Raw genomic sequence first — 12,414 nt, forward strand, 5'->3', positions numbered from 1 at the left:
TTTTAAATAATGAAGCTATTGTTTGGTGCTGAGATAAACTATAGGCAACAGTGGTAAGTAATGCAGATAATTGTGCTGCTTATTTTATCAATTAGCTTGACTACTCATTAATATAGTAAATCCTGGTACAAGACACTGTGATATGGTACAATAAATCAAACCGGTAGAACTATTTGACCAAAATAATAACTTATCCTTAAATACTATTTTGCATCTTTTATGTCCATTATGCGTTCTTTTCAGTATGTAGTTATCATGATATTGCAACTTCTAGATTCTTAGGAGATTTGTCCCAATTATATTTTAACACAATGGGAATAATTAACCATTTGCTGCTAATCATTATTATGAGTTATTGTGCAGCAGATGTACTTCAGAAGACAACTAATAAAACTGGTTCAAAAGTCTGATTTATTCCCAACCTTGTGGTCTACAGTCTGCATTATTTCAACAAGGGCATTACTTCCATAAATAATTACATTTTCTCATTACATTTCCCTGAAAGCGATGTTTCAGAGTAATGGATAATCCTATCTTTAGTTTTGTCACTCAGTTTGTCTGGCCTTTTCTACTTCTGATACTCATTCTTTGCCTCTTTCACGAACTGAGTAAGATTGGTTCTCAGCTCTAAAAGCTTGAAGTTTTGCTTCATTTTGGTGTCCATTTAGACGGATGTGGAAACCAGTAACAAGCAAAGTATTTCAGCTGCAAGCTTTGAACGATCCTTCCTCAATGTTTCTCCTCTTTGGGAATCATAACTTGATATCTGTCCTCATAATTACATTCAACCCATAACTATTAACATTATGCCTGGTCACCATCTGAAACTAAATCAATGTGGCAGCACTGGGTGATGGGCCACGCACTGTACATAACCTTCGGCTCTTTGGGGGGGGGTCAGGTATTCTGGTGACGAGATGTAGAGGAGAGATGGGGGGGTCACGGGTGCCCCTGGGGAGTATTTAAGGGTTAATTGCACGTGCACAGAGTTGGTGAGTGAGGAGAGTTAATGTAGATAAAGAACCAGTATTTTGGACAAACTTCATGTCTGCCTCGCTCTTTAACGGACAACTCCACGCCCGCTATATCAGATTATTTGGAATCCTGATCTCATATCTGGCTCCATAATGTGCTTCAGAACATATTATCAGTGTCTTTGTTTGGATCACCCACTTCTACCTCCATAATGTTGCCTGACCTCTCCTGCCTCAGCTCATCTTTAACTCAAACTCTCAACAAGCTTTTTCAATGTCGTTGAAGTTCCCTCCTTCTCCACATTAGAAATCTGAGGTAGTACACCACTCTGGTACTTGTTCTTAACTTTCCCCAAATCCTGTTCATCTATCAGCCTATTCTTACCAACCCTGATTTGTTAGTCTTACCCCTCTTATCCTTACTTTTAGTTCCTTCCATAGTCACATCCTTGCTTCCTCTATAATATCCACCAGCCTCGCACTATATCTGGGCCTTATCTTATTCCGCCTTCTTGATCATTCCTCAACATGATCGATTCCCTCATACCAGATGTGGCTTACATTCCAAGGATCAAAATGCTGGACTTACCTTTTCTAAATCTTTGTGCTTTTCTAATTATTTTTCCTTTTTCAAAATTCTTTCTAAACTTGGCCAATTATCTCCTGATGTGGCTTGGTAGCAATTTTGATGGTGATCCTCTGAAATATCCTGGGGTGTGTTTTGCTCTGCTAACAGTACTACATGATCGGAGGTCATGTTACCACATATTAGTATAATACAGTGAAATTCTGCAGATCTTATTTTTTGCTTATCAGATGGCCAAAGGAAAATTATTTTAATACTGACCGTGTATTTAACCCCACAAAAGTGTGATGTGTGTTTTTGTTGATTGTATTCACCAGACCACCCTGCAGTGTCTACTACCAGAAAACTTTTTGACAGGTTACTGTTCCCAGCCCTCACAGTTTATATAATAAAATGATACACCAGTGGTGATGAAGTGTTTTGAAAAACTGGTCCGGGGTCATATCACTTCTGCCCCGAAGCTTTGACCCCCACCAGTTTGCGTACAGAGCAAATAGATCTACAGAGGACGCTGTAGCCACAGCTCTCCATGCTGCACTGTCTCACCTGGAGCAGCGGGGGAGCTACGTGCGGATGCTCTTCGTGGACTACAGCTCTGCTTTTAATACCATCCTTCCCCACAAACTGGTGGACAAACTGGGGGACTTGGGACTTCCACACTCCACCTGTACGTGGATAAATAGCTTCCTGTCGGGTCGCAGCCAGAGAGTCAGAGTGGGCCATCATACATCCACGGCCCTCAGCCTCAGTACCGGCTCTCCACAGGGCTGCGTACTGAGCCCCCTGCTCTACACCATCTACACACATGACTGCACCCCCGCCCACCACAGCAACACCATTGTCAAATTTGCAGATGACACTACGGTGGTGGGACTCATCCCCGGGGGGGGACGAGTACGCCTACCGGGATGAGGTGGAGCAGCTGACAGTGTGGTGTGAAGAAAATAACCTGCTCCTCAACACCTTAAAGACAAAGGAAGTAATAATAGACTTCATGAAGAACAAAACGGACATGGTACCATTGACTATCAGAGGGGACTGTGTAGAGAGGGTGGCGAATTTCCGCTTCCTGGGAATCCATATTGAGGAGGACCTGACGTGGAGCGTGAACACCACTGCGCTGCTGAAAAAGGTCCAGCAGAGACTGCACTTCCTGAGGGTGCTCAGGAAGAATAACATCACTCAGAGACTGCTGCTGTCCTTTTATCGGTGCTCCATTGAGAGCATACTAACATACTGTGTATGCGTGTGGTACACCAGCTGCACAGCGGCTCAGAGGAAAGCGCTCCAGAGGGCCATTGACAACGCCCAGAGGATTGTCGGCTGCCCTCTCCTTACCTTGGAGGACTTACACAGTTCCCGCTGCACCAAAAAATCCAAGAATATCATAAAGGACATTTCCCACCCCGGACACTCCCTGTTTGAACTGTTGCCGTCAGGCAGACGGTACAGATCTACAAGGACAAGGACAAATAGACTAAAAAACAGTTTTTACCCCACTGCTATAAAAGCACTAAATGTAGCCGCCAAGGAACGCAGGGGCGATACAGACTAAGGGACTGTGGTAACTGTGGAATCGACAGAAGGATGGAGGGTTGGGTGTGTATGCGTGCTTTGTCCGTGATATTTATTTAGTTGTTTATCTTTAATATTTTACCTTGTATGTATCATTAGCTTTTAGAAATGTTTGAATGCTGCACTGACTGGCTGACATTTTAAATTTTGTTGTACATGGTTCATGTTACAATGACAATAAAGAAACTATTCTATTCTATTCTATTCTATTCTACATGGCTCCATCTATTGTGTTAAAGGTTGAACCATGCATATCTGGTCAGGTTATAGGATTAAAATTTTAATTAACTTGAAATCTTTCATGGTACCTAATTGACTTGACCTTCAACAAACTCAAATGGAAAATAAATACCTGTTGGTATATGATTTAAAAAGTGTCCATTGGTTTTAATTACTCATGGTAATGTGCAAATCAAAGCCATATTTTTTAATAAAATTATACTTCAAAATAAGTAACAACAAAAATAAATACATTTAAAGATATTACATTTTCACTTAAAAAGTCCAAAACTAATAAGTTGAGATGCCACACTGAGATAACCTGAGACTATTAGTTTGAAGAAGGTTCCCGACCTGAAACATCACGTATCCATGTTCTCCAGAGGGGCTGCCTGAGTCACTGATTTACTCCAGCACTATGTATCTTTTATTCTAAACTGAGGTGCCTCTTTGGGCATTTGAAATATTCAGACCCTGACTCACAACTACACAGATAGCTAAAACACTTTCCAAATTCTTGTAAGGCATCTGACATAATTTGATAGCATTTCATTGGTTTAAGAGGAAGTTTAAAGCTACGTGAAGAAGGATTTCCTCAGATTATATTTTAGAACCATCAGCAAACATATCTGTGTCACTGGAGAAAGGTTTTCTCTGCAGAAGCAAGCAACTGCAGATGTCGGTTTACAAAGGACACAAAGTAACTCAGCAGGCCAGGCAGCATCTCTGTAGAAGATGGATAGGTGGTGTTTCGGGTCTGGACCCTTCTTCAGATTGTCTCTGCCTGTCTCTTGTAAAGGAATCCTGGTCCGTGCTGGTATTATTTGTACATTTCAGAATTTGAGGGCGTGCTTGGAAATCATATTCTGTTACTTACGGGCTTCTTCCGTCCTGGATTTTTCAGATGGCAAGCTTGGTTCCCCAATACCAATGCTGTTGCTAGCAACAACTCGGAATTCATATTCCACCCATGGACTTAAGTCGATCACAGTTGCTGTTACAGCATCACCACCAATGATGTCAGGAACTGCAAGGAGAGGTTTATGATGTTAACATCAACATATAATATCCGATCCATTCATAGAAAGGCCACAAACAGGAAAATCTTTTCCTAATTAATGCTGAAGAATCGTATCACAAATTTTTTTATTTTTTTTATGACCACAGCCGACTGCTGGAATCACAAGATCAACATTATAAATATTATCACTTAGAGAAACCAACTGTTGGATACACTTTATTCAAAAACATCCTGCATTGCCAATGCACAGCTTCTCCTGTATAAATGCAGTATTTTCTAAGTGTCATCTATAGTGGTGTGATGCGTTCCCATCTGCAGCTGTATGTTATTTTTTGCCTTTTAAATTTGGTGCTCTTAAGTAGGGTGTGGTCTCAGGAAAATAACTTTCATTTAATAGACAAAAGAGATTAAATGATGAGATAATGCCAAGTGACAGTGTTGAATGAAATTCTCCTCCAAAAGTAGCAGCTGACAGGAAACATGGTCAAAACTAAAAGAGAAACTGCTCAAGTGCACATGATGCGACAGATCAGTGGCATAATCAGATCTTTTCCACAAATTAATTCAGGAGCTGTGAGCAGATGCCAAAATACTATCATCTCTTCTTATCAACACGGGTATGTGAAGCATTAGCATTCAGTCCCATGTGAGCCCATATCTGATGCTAATTACCAGCTGATTCAGTGAACCGCAATTGAAAGCAAGATTGTTAAAGACAACAGAAGTGTAACAGAAGACACAGAGTGCTGGAGTAGCTCAGCGGGTCAGGCAGCTTCTCAGGAAAACATGGATTTCGGGTGTGGATTTTTCTTCAGACTGATTGGATTGGGGTGAGGGGGTGGGAGCTGGATGAGCGGAGAGGCTGGACAAAACATAGCAGGTTATAGATCAGTTTTAGTCTGACGAAGGGTCTCGAACTGAAACGTCATCCATTCCTATCCAGAGATGCTGCCTGTCCCGCTGAGTTACTCCAGCATTTTGTGTCTATCTTAAGGGCCTGTCCCACTTACGTGTCCTTGGCATGCAAATTACGCGACCTCGTGGTCGCGTTGAGGCACATGGGCATCGTATGGCCGCGCGGGGCCGGTCCCACTGAGAAGCACGGAGGGGTATGGAGTTGTGCGCGACATCGCGCGGGGCTCCAACATTTTTGTAGCGAACAAAATCTTTGCGCGCCAATGGTCCGTCGGGTAACTGACGGCCAAAGTGGGACAGGCCCAAGACCCTAGCGCGACGCAACGTCTCACCTTCAGCAGAAGCAGGCAAATGATCGCCGAACTCGGCCTGGGGCTCACGGCCATTGCAGATCCGGAACCGGCCCCACTCCTACTCCCAGAACGGGGCCAAGAAAATTGAAGATAGGCACAAAAAGCTGGAGTAACTCAGCGGGACCGGCAGCATCTCTGGAGAGAAGCAACGGATGACGTTTTGGGTCAAGACCCTTCTTTCAGGCTGAAGAAGGGTCTCGACACGAAACGTCACCCATTGCTTCTCCCCAGAGATGCTTCCGGTCCCGCTGATTTACTCCAGCATTTTCTGTCCATCTTCAAATGACATCACGTGTTCCAGACAGCTGCGCATACGCATGAAATCACGTGCGACCTTCGAGGGACCGTCGCTCCTCAACGCGACCACGAGGTCGCATAATTTGCGTGCCAAGGATATTTACGTGGGACAGGCCCTTAACGTTATAGATCAATACATGTGAGAAGGGTTATTTGATAGAAGGATGGTTGGACAAAGGCCTGAGATGAAAAGATGTTAGACAAAAGATTGAAAAGTTGTGAATTGTGAAGCTAGAGGAAGGAAGATGGGTGGAAGGGGATGGGGATGGGGAGGGGAGAATTATGTGCAAGTCCAGGTGGGGCACAGGGAAGATGGGGGGGGGAGGGGTGTAAGTGCAACAATTAGCATACATTCAAACACTTCGAATAGAACAAGGGATTGCATCAATGATCCTGTACAATTTGATTTTTATTCACGTTAACTTAATTAAAAATAAGCTCTATTTGTATCTATGGATTAACAGCTGTATAGAAAATATAAAGAAACATTTGGAGTCCAGGCTTGATATGACTGCCAGCACAGCAGGAGGAATGGGTATTAACACCACAGGAATTCCAATGTTCTTTTCCTGCATTAAATACTTGCTTGCTAACTTACAAGTCTTTAACTTCTTCAATTGTCTCTCTTTAAAACCTTGCAATGAAATTGAGAGCTAACATATAGAGTTCTAGAATGGTATGGCACGGAACTAGGCCCTTCAACTCAACTCTTCTATGCCGACCAAATGTCTCATCTAAGCTAGTCCCATTTGTCCACATTTGGCCCATATCCCTCAACCTTTCTTATTCATGTACCAGTCTTATGGAATAGGAGTAGAATTAGGCCGTTTGGCTCATCAGGTCAACACCGTCATTCAATCATGGTTGATCTCTCTCTCCTTCCTAACCCCAAATGTCTTCAAAATGTTGTCTTTGTACCTGCCGGTAATGTAAGGGTTAAACAGGCTTTGCAGCTAAAATGGCTGTATCAATGCATGCACAATTAGGAGCTTAAGAAAATGCTTTAGCTCACTCAAAAGATCCAGTAAAACACAAGGCCACCTGCAAGGACACCAAGTAAGTTGATAAGATAAACTTTTCTTTCTCAGAGACATCCGATACAAGTTGCAACGCCACTTTCATAGAACAATGGGCTTGTACTTGAAGATCCCTCTGTCTACAACACAGGGTCCTACCAGTCATTATGAAGGTCCTGTCCTGGTTTGGTGTCACAAAATACACCACCTCAAACATATTTGCATTAAACTCCATTAGCCATTCCTTGGCCCACTTGCTCAGCTGATCAAAATCCTGTTATGATTCTCCATTATATCCATCTTTACACTCCATGATACCACCTGCATAAGCACCATCTGCAAACTTACTAATCATAGATATGGATGACAAAAAGCAATTGGCTCAGCACTGATCCCTCAGGCACACTACGAGACACAGGCCTCCAGTCCAAACAACAACCTTCTACCACCACACTATTTCCTTTTAGAAAGCCAATTCTGTATCCAGATAGCTCTCCCTGGATTCCTGTGATGAAAATGCTAATTTTTGTACATTGTAATAATTTATCTGGAAAAGTATTAAATTGACCCATAGCTCAATGAAGGAAATTGATCTATCTGTTCACAAAAACATAAATGCAAACACTTGTTATATCAGTCTCAGCAGTGAAAGGTTTTCAACATTTTCTTTTTTACCCTTAGATACACCCAATATGGGAGGAGGAGCTAACTAAGTCAGCTGGCTAAGGAATTACACAACTTTTGTCACAAGTATCGATTTTCTTCCCAGGGATGAGCTGCTGATCTAAATAGATTAGACATCAGAGCAACAGGGAAAGTATTTTTTAAAGAGACTTATGAGGGGATTTATAAGACTGGGTTAATATCCGAATGTGAATCTGCAGGACATAATCTAAAAACATTTTTGTGTAATATAAAATTCAAAGCAAAAAGATATCTTGTGCAAAAATCTTATCCCATGGTTCTTTCTCCATGCAAGCCCCCTCTCATCCCGTTTCATCTCATGTGTCCTTTTCTTCTGTTCTCTCTTATGCAGTACACAACTTCCCTTAAAAGGTTCATGTTATTTTCTTTATCTATTCTCTCACTACTCCAAATAAATAAGTTTATCCCGAGATCTTGGTTGGAATATCTGAGTACCTTGCACATATATTATGGGAAGATAGTCCATGCATAGTGTTCTTCATTTGTTCTCCTACCAAAATGTTGATTCTCTGTGGGAAATAGGCCCAGAAGAGCAGTCACCCTCCAGTGAAAATTCCTCCAATGTATTTAATGAGCTGTTGGTCTGCAAGCAATATCACAGTCAAGTCAGATTGTGTCCTTGACCAGTTCGACCAGCTAGATGCAGGAAGATTATTCCAGGTGTTGGGGAAGTCCAGAACAAGGGTTCACAGCTTAAGGATAAGATGGAAGTCTTTTAGGACTGAGATGAGAAAATCATTTTTTTACACAGAGAGTGGTGAATCTGTGGAATTCTCTGCCACAGAAGGTAGTTGAGGCCAGTTCATTGGCTATATTTAAGAGGGAGTTAGATGTGGCCCTTGTGGCTAAAGGGATCAGGGGGTATGGAGAGAAGGCAGGTATGGGATACTGAGTTAGATGATCAGCCATGATCATATTGAATGGTGGCGCAGGCTCGAAGGGCCGAATGGCCTACTCCTGCACCTATTTTCTATGTTTCTATACTGTGTAAGAAGGGATTGCAGATGCTAGTGTATACTTAAGATAGACACAAAGTGCTGAAGAAACTCGGTGGGTCAGGCAGCTTCTCTGGAGAAAAGGGATGGGTAATGTTTCGGGTCTGACTGGTTCATACTGTTGGGTTGTTAGCTACTCAAAAGGAATATGAGATGCTGTTCCTCCAGTATTGCATGTGGCTTCACCCTGGCAATGGAGGAAGTCCAGACAGAAAGGCCAGTTTGGGAATGGGAATGGGAGTTAAAATGGTTAGCAACAAGAGGCCCAGTAGGCCTTGGTAACAGATACACGGACAGGAAACATTTGGAGCGATGAGCCAAACCATGGCAGATGGGACTATTGTCTGAAGATCTCTCAACCTGAAATGTCACCCATTCCTTCTCTCCAGAAATGCTGTCTGTCCCGCTGAGTTACTCCAGCATTTTGTGTCTATCTTCAATTTAAGCCAGCATCTGTAATTGTTTCCAACACATATTGTAGATGGGACCTTGGTTGAAATGGGTAAATTAGGCCTATGGGCCCGTTTCTGTGCTGTATGACTATGATTCTGATCTCTGGTCGTTAGAAACTCGGAAAGGGTGGGAAAAGCCTTGTGAGAGCATGGGATTGGCAGGGTGCTAGCAGCCAAGTGGCCAATGAGAGGGGAATACCATGTGTGGGTCCAGGTTGAGAATGATCCAGTTCCTTAAAACCTATCAACGACAAAGGAGATTTAAATTCATCTTTAAACATATAATCCTATCTATATTCAGATGGTTAAATTAATATAATGCCGATGAGCAACTGAGACTTCAATGTAGTAACATTTGTACTGGGAATATCACATGAAAATTAACAACAGAATATTTGACCTTTTTTTTTAAAGTGATGAGCTGGATTAGCAGGAGATCTGTGACTGAAGGGCATGACAAATGATTGATTGAAAAATACTCATGGAACGGGCCCTTAGGCCCACTGAGCTTCACACTGACCTTCAATCACCTGTTCATTAGTTCTGTGTTATTCTACTTTTGTATCCACTCCCTACACACGAGGAGACATTTACAGTGGCCAATTAACTTACAAACCCACATGTCTTTCGATGTGGGAGGAAACTAGAGCGCCCGGAGGAAACCCACATGGTCTCCGGGAGAACGTACAAACTCCACACAGAGAACGCCCAAGGTCAGGATTGAGCCCGGGTCTCTGGCATTGTGAGGCAGCAGTTCCATCAGCTGTTATAAGAAAAATGGTTACTATATTTTTAAGTGAGCTTTATAAGAGTTAACATTCCAAAATCATTCCTCCCATAATGCTGAAAGATAAATATTTTGTCATATTGTGCATTATAATAAAAAAAATCCAATGTTAATGGCAAAACAGGCATGCAATGTAAGATAAAGCAACTTTTCATCTTGACTTTTCTTGCATTTTACTGCAGCGTTTACCTGTTTTGAGAGCTTGCCAACCCACTGAAAAGGGAGTCCTTGCCTGCACAGTGTACATTGAGATTGGGCTGTGGTTGTCAATACCGGGGCTCCAAGAGAGTTGAGCTGTTGTATCTGTGATCTCCTCCATTATCACACCCCCTGGCGGACCTGGTGGAACTGTGTGAGGGACAAGCAACACGTGAGAGGATGTCATATGATGGATAACAGGACATCAATTGTTTAAAGCAAAGCACATTAGGTAAAAACCACATCTTTGTTAACAGCAGACTGCAGGAGACTGAAGGTTTGGATAAGAAACAGCTGCTTTGATTTTTCCAGACAAAAGAGAAAAAAAACTATAAGCTACAGGAACAATGAAGGGTAAATCTAACCAGATGTGGGGTGAACTGCCTTTTGATCTTAGTACAGACTTTAAAAAACATTATTTTCTGCACAGCAATGTGCATAAATAATAAAAATCAGATGTTTCGCTTAAATTTGTTTTGGCTGGTATGTGAGGTGGTTATATCAATGTTGAAAGTATCTAAATCACATTGTTCGTCCAACAGTGCGTGCCATTAAACACGGGATTAGATAGATGTAAGAGAGGAAATTCTGTACTGCTTGCATATCAAATCTATTAAAGGCCAAAGCCAAACATTGCACATGCACAATGGAGGCAGTGTGGCTTGATTGCAACATTGACAGAAATAAATAACTCCACCACGAAGGTGCAGTAGGATCCAATGCAAATTAAAAGTACAACTGAGATCTAAAGGAAAATATCTAATCCTCTTTATCTTTTTCTCACACATTAGAAGGATGTGATTTCTGCGGTAATGTATTTAATTAACATAAATATTGGATGCATATAGGGGGGTGGAAATTAAGTGATCTTGGCAAAAATAGGTTTCATTGGCCTTTCATTATGCTCTTGAATTAGTTATTTTATTTACCAAAAATAAAATGTTATTTTATTTACCTAAAAAATATACAAACCAAAGGGTAGGAATGAGTTTTTGTAAAAAGACAGGCTTCAAGAAATGACGACTTTACAAAATACAATGTGAAACCATGTGAAACAAATAGGTGAGTTCAGTACCTCAGCTCAGATATTATTTTGCCTCTGCAAAATTATATTGCTTTAATTACACTCAATTAAGACATAGGAATATCTACCACACCAAGATCTCAACAAATAATGAACCACTGTAATTCCCAGCAACATACGAATGCTGGCTCTATATAATCACCTCTCGAATTCAAACAATGATTTAAACTTGGGATACATTTTACATTTGAGTGGATGTATGCAGCACACAAACAGTAAATCTCTTGGAAGAACAGCTGTAGTTATTAACAGACTGCAAGAAACAAAGTGATTACATTATAAATATATATTGAACATATTTAGACAAAAATCCATTGAAAGGTGTTACTTCATACATAATCCAGCCTTCAAGATTGCACACTTGAAGCCTTGAGGAAGACAAAAGAATGAAAGCAAAAGACTAATGCAGAAAAATATTTAACAAATTACTATTAAAGGCGAGGCAGAAAATTCTCAAACAATTGGATGGAAAAGAGTACAAAGGCGAGGCATACAAACAATTGGATGGAAAAGAGAAATCCAAAGAAATTTACATTCATGTAGAGGAAAGATATGTCTCTCCGCACATATCATTATTAATCTTTTAGCAACCTGCTCTGATACTGTTGTATAGCATGTAATGTGCAGGACTTGTTCTTACTATGAAGAAACTGTATAATACAGATGATTAACATTTTAATTTTATGTGCCTAGGCAAGTGGATGGAAGGAACCCAGGCAAGTGAATGCTATAAAACCAAATAGTTTTTGCGCAAGATCTATGATTCTTTCACCATTGTAAATATAGAACCCGGGTCTTCAGATTATTAGGATCTCGCAAAAAGGCAAAGCATGCGTACACTGCAAAATGAACCTATTTCTTTATTCAATTAAATTAAATGAAACTTTGTCACAATGAATTTCACTCTACATCGGTCCATGTGACAAATAAAATACCATACAATGCATGTACCTAGGTACAGTGAAATATTTTTCTTTGAGGTCTTCATACTGCAGACCTCACCCAGGCCGTACACAAAGAGTCACTACGATTCTGGCGCCACTAAAGTTACAAAAAGTTAATTGAACGGTCTATATTTCCTCGCAGCGACGAACCAATCCTGCCGCCTCACGAGGCAGCAGGCGGCCCCCCTCGGGCGCCCCCCGTCAGTCCCCCATCATTCTCGGCTACTCCCTGCTGGGTCCCCCTTAATTCTCGCCGGCATAATGTCATAAAGGTTTTTATTTCTCATGTATTA

The 12,414-nt window shown here is 41.3% G+C and overlaps 1 protein-coding gene across 2 annotated transcripts in view; it reads right to left on the reverse strand.

The window, feature by feature from the left end:
* The window catches only part of LOC129704532 (contactin-4-like), a 796,241-nt gene that overhangs the window by 78,197 nt on the left and 705,630 nt on the right, over window positions 1-12,414 (reverse strand). For both annotated transcript variants that reach the window (XM_055647705.1, XM_055647704.1), the window contains 2 exons: window positions 10,085-10,243; window positions 4,232-4,381 (listed from right to left, as the gene is read on the reverse strand). In XM_055647705.1, coding sequence (XP_055503680.1) covers window positions 4,232-4,381; window positions 10,085-10,243 — 309 coding nt within the window. The remainder of the gene's footprint in view (window positions 1-4,231; window positions 4,382-10,084; window positions 10,244-12,414) is intronic.

Source organism: Leucoraja erinacea, chromosome 16 (genome assembly GCF_028641065.1).
Source record: "Leucoraja erinacea ecotype New England chromosome 16, Leri_hhj_1, whole genome shotgun sequence".
NCBI classification, from domain to species: Eukaryota; Metazoa; Chordata; class Chondrichthyes; order Rajiformes; family Rajidae; genus Leucoraja; species Leucoraja erinaceus.